Source organism: Acanthochromis polyacanthus, chromosome 16, assembly GCF_021347895.1.
Source record: "Acanthochromis polyacanthus isolate Apoly-LR-REF ecotype Palm Island chromosome 16, KAUST_Apoly_ChrSc, whole genome shotgun sequence".
Classification (NCBI taxonomy): Eukaryota; Metazoa; Chordata; class Actinopteri; family Pomacentridae; genus Acanthochromis; species Acanthochromis polyacanthus.
Window position 1 is genome coordinate 19946478 of NC_067128.1, and position 12567 is coordinate 19959044.

The 12567-nt window shown below is 40.8% G+C and overlaps 1 protein-coding gene and 1 long non-coding RNA gene across 4 annotated transcripts in view; one reads left to right on the forward strand and one right to left on the reverse strand.

Moving 5' to 3' along the window:
- The window catches only part of gphnb (gephyrin b), a 127144-nt gene extending 117993 nt beyond the window's left edge, over positions 1 to 9151 (reverse strand). For 2 of the 3 annotated variants that reach the window (XM_022213931.2, XM_022213929.2), the window contains exon 1: positions 8986 to 9150. In XM_022213931.2, the coding sequence (XP_022069623.1) occupies positions 8986 to 9049 (64 nt within the window). In that variant the 5' untranslated portion in view covers positions 9050 to 9150. Of the gene's footprint in view, positions 1 to 8985 lie in introns of all 3 variants that reach the window. The other variant, XM_022213928.2, reaches the window with a different exon arrangement.
- On the forward strand, positions 7681 to 12224 carry LOC127537701 (uncharacterized). Its single transcript, XR_007947499.1, has 2 exons — positions 7681 to 8199; positions 8637 to 12224. It is a non-coding gene; the product is annotated as an uncharacterized LOC127537701 (long non-coding RNA).
- Positions 12225 to 12567: the final 343 nt, after the last annotated feature.

Sequence of the window (12567 nt, forward strand, 5' to 3'; positions counted from 1 at the left end):
GGTGGCAGTATTATGCTCTGGGGCTATTTCAGTGGAAGTGGCGCTTTATACTAAGTAAACTGAATAATGAAGAAGGAGGATTGCCTCCATATCCTTCAGGAAATCTCATCAAAAAATCATCAGCCAGAAGTTTTGGTCTTAGAAACGCTAGGGTATTCCAACAAGACCTCATGCTCCTCATGCTCATGCATTGAGACAGTCACTGTCAACAAACACTGCCGATTGTGCCCAAATCAGAAAGCTCTGGGTGACAAAGGAGCTTAAATCTCTTCTCAACGACTGTAATATCACTTTCAATCTGATAACAGAGCTCTATACAATGCTGCTAGAGCCAACCTGAAGAGAGGCAGCAGGAATTCAAAGGTGGCCTACAGGAGGAAGATCGAGGACAACTTCGAGGACAACGACCCCTGGCTGGTATTTCAGGGCATCCAGCACATCACCAACGACAAGACCAGCAACCTCATGACTCCTAACGGCGGCTCCCCATTACCAGAGGAACTTCGCTGTTTCTTTGCCCACTTTGAGGTGAAAACAGCACGCACCCCACCTGCCACAGCCTCACTATGTAGCAGTACGAGGTGAGATGTGTGCTGAGAACAGTGAATCTGAGGAAAGCTGATGCCCCTAAAAGGACGTTCAGGTCAGCTTTCTACGGTCTTCACGAAAATCTTCAACCGGTTCCTGTCCATAGCCATCATCCTACCCTGCATGAGGTCTTCAACAACTTTCCCACTGCTGAAAAAGCATGAGCCCTATCCATACTACAATAAAAACAAAAATACCTGTCTGAACACATGCAAATAAAAGTATTTGTAGAGTCTAAATAACAGCAAACAAACCATCTTGGTGGTTGCTTATGATCTAATAATGTTACCATTTTGTTTTTATGGGCCTTCAGATTACAATATTACTTCCAATTCAACAGCCTGTTAAAAGCCATCACTTCAGTGATGATGCAGGCAATAACCGTGAAAGCAAAACACAAAGAAATCACTGAGATGATTCAATTACATGCGGACACAGACAGTTGGCTAAAATGAGGAAAAAAAGAGAAATAAAATAATGCTAGTGGCTAGACACATGCTCACTGATTCCCATCTAAACCATGTCTATTTATATCACCAATGAACCAAATGTTTATGTTTTTGTTATCCTGTCACAATGTCAGCTTTGTCAGGATATCAGTGTCAACTGAGAGGAAAATGGGGAGGAATGATAATATTGTGATGCTAGTGGAAGAGAGGAGCGGCCATTAGGGAGTTGATAATTGCTTCTTTGAGTCTGCTTTATAGTTTTGATGTGTATTTTTGTCATTCCCTTTGAGCAACCTGAAAATGTAGACAATGGAACATTACAAATGCTTCAATTGAATCTGAGAACATTATCCAGGTTGATTTTTTTAAATTCAGAATGACAGATTGTCATATACTCTAGTACTCAGCGATGTTTTTGCTTATGAATGATGTAGACAATTGTTTGCTTGTTACAGTATATGTAATATCACTATTTCTTATCACTAGAGAGTGAGGAGATTAATTGAGGATCCACAAAAGAACTGGAAAACGTGTTTAATTAATGTCACAATATAGCTCAATTTATTTTCCTATATCAATGTAGTGTATATCATCCACCGACTCCCATTCCTAGTCATTGTAGAGGGTTGCAGGGGGCTGGTTGATCCTAGCTGACACTGGATAAGAGGCGGGGTACATTTAGGGTCTCACAGGGCTGATGCATGGAGACAGAGAACCATTCACATTCACCTATGGATAGTGCCACCATTTAACCTAACCTGTAACTCTTTGGACTGTGAAAGGAAGCCAGCGCAGCCTATGCTTCCTCTATAGGAACCCAGAACCTTTTTCCTGTAAGGCAGTACTGCTTGCCACTGCCCAACTGCACCAGTCTAGTAGATCATGATATGGAAAACATGCAAAATTACATATTAAAAAAACTGTTTAATGTTCAGTGCAGTGAACCAAATCCACTTGATGTGCATTATAAAGGATAAAAATAATAAACAATATACACTAAAATTGAATAATTCCCAAGCGGTAAGTCGTAGTATATTTGCAGTTGCCTATACAGCCAGGACATAATCCTTCAACTGCTTTCCATTACCAAAAAAGGCCATTTTACTTGGTGCATTGCATAATCACCCATGCCGTGTGCTGATGGTCACTTTACTCTGTCACACGTGTCGCTGACTTGACTTTGGTTGCTCTCATGAGCCTGTCAGTGCCTAAGTATTTGAGGTGATCTTGGGACAAACTTAAGAGATTAAATTATGTTGAAAAACATAATAAATTGTTGTTATTCGATCTGCAACCAAACAAGTACACATACAGTGGTGGAAAAAAAAAGCATTATCTCCAGCATGTACAGTACCTACTGTCAGGCATGGTGGAGGCAGTATCATGGTTTCGGGACGCATCAGTGCTGCTGGTGTTGGTCATCTCACTGTGTGTGATGGCACATTGAACTCTGCCAAGTATTGTGCCATTCTCCAAACTCACATGCTCCCTTCTGCTCTGTTTCGTCAAGGTCAAAACTGGATGTTTCAGCAACATAATGCCCCTTGAACACATCCAGGGTCCGTCGAACTTGGCTGCAGGAGCTCAGTATCCAGGTCTTAGAGTGACCAGCTCAAACCCAGGACATGAGCCCCGTTGAAAATCTGTGGTCGATTATCAAAAGGTCTGTTTCAAAGTGTATACCAAAGAATTTAGAAGAATTTAAAGCAGTAATTCAAGAAGAATGGAACAAGATTAAACAGTGTGAAAGGCTCTTGGGGAACATGCCAGCCAGCATCAGAGCATGCTGCTGCTGCGTACTAATGGCAGGACTACTAAATATTAATTTGATGATGTGCCAATTAGTTTATTTTTGTTCAATTTTGAACACATTCTCTGTTCTATTGTTAATTTTGATGCTGACAATGTTGAGAACTGGCATATTGAAACTGTCAAGAATTTAATTTAGTTCGTTTTTCTTGTTAATAATAAACAAAACACTCATTTGTATTTGTTTGTGCCTGTCTAATGCAGCCACACCTTTCGAAACACAAAAACAATGTTTTTACAAAAAAATTTCATGATAATATTTGAGACTTTGTCAAGATTTTAAGGGTGTCTGAAAACTTTTTTTCCACCACTGTACAAGCAAGTATACATACATGTTCGCAACTCCGTGAGCATGCACACTCGCAGACAAGCAAAAGTCATCTACATTGTAGGATATGATTTGTTATGCACACATACTTTGTTTCAATATGAAAATATTCAATATGAGCCATTGTCAAACTGTGGTTTGGTGAAAAGCACAGTTTGTATTTGTAGGTTCTGAAACGTGCTGTTTTATGGAAAAAAATACTCTTTTTAAAATTGCTTTCTAGGGCAACCTCTCATGATCCAACGTAACAGAAGGATTGAGAGAGTGAGCTAAATGTAGTTGTTTTGTGAAGCCTGTATGACGTCAAGTTATGTCTGTGTGACAGACATGTAAGTTTGGAAAACCACCTACACAACCCTCTCACAAGAGCCTCTCTCAGTTTTTACAACCAAGGAAGATACAATAAGAGCAAAAAAAAAAAAAAAAAAAAAATAGAACTGAGACAGAGAGAGAGAGAGGGATGATGGACACAGGGAAAGAGAAAGAAGATGGAAAAATGTGTGCTGTCTGATGCAGATTGGAGCTTTCCTGCACTGGCGCTCAGCACTGAGTCTGTGTCCACATCTCTTTGAGGAAGGCTAGAATTAACCCACACATTCTCTAGCTTCACTGGAGCTTTCTATGAGCTGTGAATCAAGCTACACACCCAAAAGCATCTGTGGCCTATGCATGGAGCACTACTGTGTAATAACACTGTATGGCCCTGCACATGCTGACTGTGTACAGAGTCACTGAATGGTTATTTTTTGCGTTGCTCTCTGTCTCTCAGTTTCCAGCCTCTCTCTCTCCATTTCTCTCTTTCAGCGTGTGTTCATTAGACTTAAGTATACACTACCTTTCAAAAGTTTGGGGTCACTTTGAAATGCTCTTATTTTTGAAAGAAAAGCATTTTTTTTCAGTGAAGATAACATTAAATGAATCAGAAATGCAGTCTAGACATTGTTAATGTGGGAAATGATGATTCTAGTTGGAAACAGGTGATTTTTAGTGGAATTCTCCATAGGGCTACAGAGGAACATTTCCAGCAACCATCACTCCTGTGTTCTAATGCTACATTGTGTTAGCTAATGGTGTTGAAAGGCTAATTGGTGATTATAAAACCCTTGTGCAGTTATGATAACACCTGAATAAAAGTGTGAGTTTTCATGGAAACATGAAATTTTCTGGGTGACCTCAAACTTTTGAACGGTAGTGTATCCACCTCTACCTACGAGAGGACCAGGCAAGGTCTTCTTGTAGGTAGAGGGTTTCATAGAAAAACACCACTGGAAAGGTTCAAATTTTTATATAGAAAACACTTTTCAAGGCAATATATCATACTAAGTCATACCACTAAACAAGCATCTCTACAAGAAAGTCAAATATAATATGACTTAAGTGTTTTTATGGTCCTTTGCCTGTGACAAACTTAAAGCCACAATTCACCCCTTTGTTTACAATTGTTCTGTTGCATAAACACTCAAATACATATGCAGCTACAAACGAAGGCATATTTACACAAAGTAAGTGTGTATCTGAGTGCTTATACCCTGAGGCAGGCCAAGGGAGAGAGGCATAGGACAATTAAAACTCATGCTAAACTGAAAGAGCTAGAAAACTGACAGCTAGAAAGTGGCTACTGAGCACTCATGCATCAAAATAACAACAATATAAAAAAAAATTACACACAAGCGCTTACACACAAGTCGACAGAAAACGACAAAAAATATAAACACACATCATAATAGGTTGAGCAGAGCATGAGAAGCTTTCATCCACTCCTAACAAAGCTCACATTTTCAGTGTGAAGTCTTTGACAAGTGACAACATGTTCAACCCAATTATTCTGTTTCACGTGTTTTACCCCCCGCTCATCACAGATACACCCCCACCTCTTCTTTAACCCTTCCATTACCTTCAGATTTACGAACATTTTCTATCTTTGGGGTCTATTTGACTCCAGCAATTTAAGCCTCCAAAAATGATTATAATTAAAGTTGTTCCCTAAGTTTATGTGTCAGGTGCTTTATGTCTGTTTGTTGACTACTTAAACAGCCCTTTCAATAAAACAACTCCTCACCCACTCCCCTTATACATCCAGAATACCTGCTATGCAATTATTTTTAATTTGCAGATCACAATAAAATCTCACCGACTGACCTTAAATTGGAAAGAGATATCTTTGTTTGTTTTCATGGCTTTATATTATTTCAAAGTACATATTTTGTGAATTTTGAATAAAAAATTATTTCTGTTATCAAGAATAGTAACATGTATTATGTTTGGGGTCAATTTGACACCAGGAAAAACCAACACAATGTCAACAGGTTTAGGGGACTAAAGCTTTTTGAAGATTATAACATTGCATTATTATAGTGACTTCAACATCACTCAATACAAGCAAAACAAAAATTGTGTAAAATGGTGATATTTCTTATATGCTTTATACAGCTAAAAACCTGTGGTCAAATCGACCCCAAAGAACACTGATCTGTACAATACACTACCTTTTCAAAAGTTAGGGGTCACTTTGAAATGTTTTTATTTTTGAAAGAACAAGAAAAACTGTTTTTTTTTCAATGAAAATAACATTAAAGGAATCAGAAATACAGTCGAGACATTGTTAGTGCGGTAAATGGTCTGTATTTATATAGAGCTTTTACTATACCTGAAAATTACCCAAAGCGCTTCACATGATACGTCACATTCACACATTCAGACACTGATGGCGAAAGCTGCCATGCAAGGCACTAACCATGACCCATCAGGAACAATTAGGGGTTCGATGTCTTGCTCAGGGACACCTCGACATGAGCACGACGGGCCGAGGATCAAACCGGCAGCCCTCCGGTTGCAAGACAGCCACTCTAGCCACTGAGCCATGCCGCCCCCAATGAATGACTATTCTAGTTGAAAACAGTTGATTTTTAATGGGATATCTACATAGGGTTACAGAGGAACATTTCCAGCAACCATCACTCCTGTGTTCTAATGTTACATTGTGTTAGCTAATGGTGTTGAAAGGCTAATTAATGATTAGAAAACCCTTGTTGCAATTATGTTAGCGCATGAATAAAAGGGTGAGCTCTCATGGAAAACATGAAATTGCCTGGGTGACCCCAAACTTTTGAACAGTAGTGTATGTGTGGAGGACATTGAAAACATCATCACATTAATTTTATGTTGACCCAGTTGTCCTCATTGAATTAGGAAAAGTAATTATGAAGAAATACAGTGATGTTAATCATTTATTTAGAGTTGTTAAACACCAAATGAGGCCACATGACCCCAAAGATAATGATAGTAAATATGATAGACACACACATAACATTACACACACATACTTGGAAGTGTCAGCCTCTGCACTGTGTCCAGGATCTAAACAGAGATGTTCCCTGGGCTTTGTCACCTGTCTACAGGGACGTAGGACTAAGTGATGGAGAAGGGTGAGCCAAGGTCTCATCTGCTCTCTGATGACTGAATGGAGGAGTGGACGGCTGACCTTTGGCCATGGCAGGAAGGGAAATGGAGCATCCTCCAGACTCCATTAGCATTCTGCTCACACAGACCCCATACCTCAGCAGCATAACGGTTTGAACACTGTGGAAATATTAGTGTGAGGTGTCGCAACAAGGTTCTGGGTTGTAAGAAAGACTCAGTTAGCCTGAATATTTTGAGCTTCGCCTCTTCATGGTGGTGCAGCAGGGGAGTATTTGCAGTCAAAATGCATCAACTCACAAAAATTCTCAAAAATGAGAGAATCACATGATGACATTTGTAACCATGAGTAATCCTGTCATGATTAAATTCCTACAAAGCAAAGGTCAGGTAAAACATGGAATCCTAATGCCAGTGTGCACCATTTTCTTGCTGCCTTTTCCTCACGCAGATGCCTTGTTTCCCTGACAGTGCGAGCCCTCCTACTCCATATACACACACAAATACGTCACAAAGACAAGTAAGCCTGTCGGTTCTGTCCCTGCACGTTTTAACATCGGCATATGTATGCCGCAACTGTCAACACTGCACAGTCAAATCAAAGTGGCAATCTGTTGTTACGCTGGGGATACAATTGCTGATTCAAGTGACTGATGACACATAGAGAAATTTGTGCGACCATTAATGTAGTGTTCAAAAAAGGGATGCGTGTACTTTGACCTACAGGTGGTGATGAACATAAGGCAAACAACGACCTACATAAACAGAAACCAACAGAAAAGCTTGTTTATTTCCTCTTTAGAGTCATCAGCATTTTCTTTTCGATTACACCAAATTCCTTGTAATACAGCTATACGAGGCGATATGTAGAGTTTGAAAAAAGTGACTTGAGACGGGTTCACTCTCCTCTACATCCCCGGGTGTATCTGTCTCATGCAGTATTTACCGTGCTGGGGTCAGTACCGCACTGATTTGTGAGTGACGCTGGATTTCAGCACCGCGGACAGCGCTCTGCCTCTCCAGCTCCAAGAAAGGAGGAGGAGGAGGAGGGATGGAGCAGGAGACGAGTGGCTGTGGTGTTGGTGTTGTCGGTGGTGGGGGTTTCCCTGGAACATTTTAGCACAGGCCGACACAGTCATTCCTCCATCGCTACACACCGCCTACCACCTCCTCCATACCGGATTTCCATACAGAGGAATACCGTATGGGTGTGAGATCACGGCTTTCATGAAATAGTGATCGACCCAGCCTCACACAGGATGGACAGAGAGAGGAAGAGACAGAGAGAGAGGGAGAGGGGGAGAAAGAGGGTGCGGGAGGGGGTTGTGGAGAGGAGGAGGAGGAGGAGAAGGAGGGGATATTCCTTTGGACAGCCTTTATCATGCATCCACCCCACCATCACAATCCAGTCTCCCCGCAACCGTGATTTTTTTTTTGCCCCTTTTGACAATCGAAAACACGACAAAGCAGCAGGCTTTTTTCTTTCTTTCTTTCTTTTTTTTTACAAACTAGCTGACACACAGGGGAAATGAAGGCCGGCAGCGGGCACAGCTAACACCATCCTCATAGCCGCACGTCGCATCCAAGCGGAAAAGCTTTCCGATATTGGTAAGTGAAAGACGCGCCGTCATCGCGTCAAGAGGATTCACCCGTATGTTTAGCCCCATCCAGCAGCCAGAGCCCGAATCATATGTCATGTAAAAGCTGTCGTTCGGCACTGCCATTCAAAAAACAAGGCACATCCGACGTCTACACGCATTTCCACACATTTTCTCACATAATCCGCTGCACTTGTTAGGCCAAGGATGCGCTCATCACCAGCAGCAGCAGCAGCAGCAGCAGCAGCAGCACATCCACCTTCAGCAGCTGTCGTGAGCAACACTTCAAAATCGCTGTGGTCAGCTGGGTGTCAATAATACAATCTATAGCCTGGGCATCCTTAGCAGCCACACAACACACAGTCAGCTGTAATTTTCAGCTCTGACAAACAGATCGGGACATGAATTATTCAACACACATAAACTGAGCGCTTTTTTCTTCTTCAGCAGAGAGAGCGGCTCGACATGAAAACTGCAGGAGCGGACACAGACCAATGCAGAGCCCACATTTACTGCTTCAACCGCATAAGCACTGGGATATCATGTAGCATGAACACGATTGCATACCGCTAGAGAGAGAGGGAGAGAGAGAGGGAGAGAGAGAGAGAGAGGGAGTGAGAAGAATGCAAGCCTTTAAATCACCGTCGCCTTCAAGAGGCTGCAGAAACCATCGAGAGACCCGGAGCCGCCGCCGCCACGCAAAATCCAGCCGACATGTATGAAGGTCCGTGCGCACAGCCAGAGGAAAAGAATTCAAGGAAATATGAAAGAGCCAATGGGCATTTCGGCTTTTTACCTGTCAAGACTCCGACCCGGATTTGGTGGTCGTGGTTCGTTAAAATCATCCCGTCTGACGCCATGTTCAGCAGCGCTGTCGCCCGCACCGAGAACTCACGGCAGGGCCCAGAGCCGATCACATCGAACTTACTGGGAGAGGGAGGGGAGGAGGAGGAAGAGAAGAGCAGGAGGAGGAAGAGGTGGAGGAGGGCTTGAATACTGCAAAAAAAAAAAAAAAAAAAAAAAAAAGACAGCCAGACAAGATGAGTAGAGAGCCGAGTGGTTATCGGGACACCTCCAGATAAGCGGGCAGGATGCGGGGGCCGTTTAAACCGCACACATCACTCAGCTGGCCGCCAGCCATTGTAGTAGTGTGGATCCTAGATTAATTCTTATGGAGACCATTATTTCCTGAGAATGCGTTCAGGGACAGAACAAACAGACGTTCAGTAACAGCAGACATCTGCAGAGGCCTTCTAATTTATTTTCATGTCATGCACCTAATACCATTTCTGGACGTGGACATTTCAGCTGACCCCTAAAGGAACACACAGCCTGACAGTGGCAGCAACCTCAGTGTGAAAATATGGGTTATTCCAGAATTTTTGAAAAGCAAACCTACTCTTATAATTGTCTGCTACATATTTATCAGTAATAAATAATAAACTATAAAAGGGTTGATTGGCTCAGCTTAGGCATCAGTGGTACCATTTTTATTCCATGTTTTATTTGTTACTCTAATCACAGTAACAGGGTTTCTAATCCATGCTAATGTTAGCTTTTTCTCAGGAGTAGAAGCTAGATATTTACACACGTGGACAAAATTGTTGGTACCCCTCAGTTAAAGAAGGAAAAACCCACAATTCTCACTGAAATCACTTGAAACTCACAAAAGTAACAATAAATAAAAATTTATTGAAAATTAAATAATCAAAATCAGCCATCACTTTTGAATTGTTGATTAACATAATTATTTAAAAAAACAAACTAATGAAATAGGGCTGGACAAAAATGATGGTACCCATAACTTAATATTTTGTTGCACAACCTTTTGAGGCAATCACTGCAATTAAACGATTTCTGTATTTGTCAATGAGCGTTCTGCAGCTGTCAACAGGTATTTTGGCCCACTCCTCATGAGCAAACAGCTCCAGTTGTCTCAGGTTTGATGGGTGTCTTCTCCAAATGGCATGTTTCAGCTCCTTCCACATATGTTCAATGGGATTCCCAAGTGCAGATCTGGGCTCATAGAAGGCCACTTTAGAATAGTCCAACGCTTTTCTCTCAGCCATTCTTGGGTGTTTTTGGCTGTGTGTTTTGGATCATTGTCCTGTTGGAAGACCCATGACCTGCGACTGAGACCAAGCTTTCTGACACGAGGCAGCACATTTCTCTCCAGAATGCCTTGATAGTCTTCAGATTTCATCGTACCTTGCACACTTTCAAGACACCCTGTGCCAGATGCAGCAAAGCAGCCCCAAAACATTACTGAGCCTCCTCCATGTTTCACCGTAGGGACAGTGTTCTTTTCTTCGTATGCTTGGTTTTTGAGTCTATGAACATAGAGTTGATGTGCCTTACCAAAAAGCTCCAGTTTGGTCTCATCTGTCCAAAGGACATTCTCCCAGAAGCTTTGTGGCTTGTCAACATGCATTTTTGCAAATTCCAGTCTGGCTTTTTTATGAGTTTTTTTCAGCAGTGGTGTCCTCCTTGGTCGTCTCCCATGAAGTCCACTTTGGCTCAAACAACGACGAATGGTGCGATCTGACACTGATGTACCTTGGCCTTGGAGTTCACCTTTAATTTCTTTGGAGGTTGCTCTGGGCTCTTTGGATACAATTCCAACGATCCGTCTCTTCAATTTGTCATCAATTTTCCTCTTGCGGCCACGTCCAGGGAGGTTGGCTACTGTCCCGTGGGTCTTGAACTTCTGAATAATATGAGCCACTGTTGTCACAGGAACTTCAAGCTGTTTAGAGATGGTCTTATAGCCTTTACCTTTAAGATGTTTGTCTATAATTTTTTTTCGGATGTCCTGGGACAATTCTCTCCTTCGCTTTCTGTTGTCCATGTTCAGTGTGGTACACACCTTTTCACCAAACAGCAGGGTGACTACTTGTCTCCCTTGAAATAGGCAGACTGACTGATTATGAGTTTGGAAACACCTGTGATGTCAATTAAATGACACACCTGAGTTAATCATGTCACTCTGGTCAAATAGTTTTCAGTCTTTTATAGAGGTACCATCATTTTTGTCCAGGCCTGTTTCATTAGTTTGTTTTTTTAAATAATTATGTTAATCAACAATTCAAAAGTAATGGCTGTTTTTGATTATTTAATTTTCAATAAATTTTTATTTATTGTTACTTTTGTGAGTTTCAAGTGATTTCAGTGAGAATTGTGGGTTTTTCCTTCTTTAACTGAGGGGTACCAACAATTTTGTCCACGTGTGTAGCTAGCTGTTACTGCTGACCAACAACACAAATTTACTGATGTAAAAAAGTCAAGAAAAAAGTGAAAAGAATTTGTCTTAATATAATATAGAATCGATAATATGCATAACAGGGCTGCATTAGAGTGAGACATTCAGTCAAGGCTGACAATGTTCTAAAAATAAAAAAAATAGAAGAGAGGACGTAGCTTTGCTCTATCCATTCTTTTGGAAAACTGATGATGTTAATTCCTGCATTTCATGTGATTCACTGTTTTCTTTTTCTTCTTAAAGGTTATGCTAATAGAGTTGTGTGCATGTTGTGAGACACATGTTTCATGCATAATAACTATTATTTAAAATATTATGTTGCTTAAAAGATGTTCTGGCAATTATGAGAGACATCAATGAAAAAAAATACACTAAAAGGAGATTGAAATTTCATTTAAACTGTTTTATTTAAGATTCAAACATTCTTTTCTCCTTTTTTTAGATTTGGTCTCAGGACAAGTACATTTTCACAACAACTGCATGTTTTAGTATTTTGTACATGGATTATTTGAAATTTGATTAGTGGGATGTAAAATATCCTCTAGTTCTGGAATGACCCATAAAGCCCTCTCATCCAACCAACAATTCCTTCAGAAGATGCTCTCTTGCTTTTTGAGATTAAAGAGGTCTTTCTTTCAAAGAGCAAGGACAACACCCCTGAGATGCCTCCATGCAAAGTCTTAAAAGAAGATCACAGTCTGACCTGTAAAAATGCAACTATATCCCCAAGCAATAAATAAATAATACAATATGAAGAAAAAAAATCACAGCTGCTATTTATAGACTGATGGTGTGTGATTTCTCTTGTTTATTCTCATGGAAAAGATGCCTATCCTAAAGCTTCTGTGTGGTATCTATTAATATAAATAATTCATCAGCACACGTACATGAACACTGACTGTAATGAAACAGGGGCAACTCTTCTAATTTGGCTGGCTCTCTTTAATAACATTGCCATGTTATTAAAGAGAGTTTGATCTAATGACCAAATCCAGAGAAATGACAGAATTTCCACATTATATAGTAGACAATTCCCTCTTCCATTGTGTTACAGATAGCAACAAGACTTGTGCTTGCCAAGGACATGAAACAGACCTTCATTGGCTAACCTGATGTCTC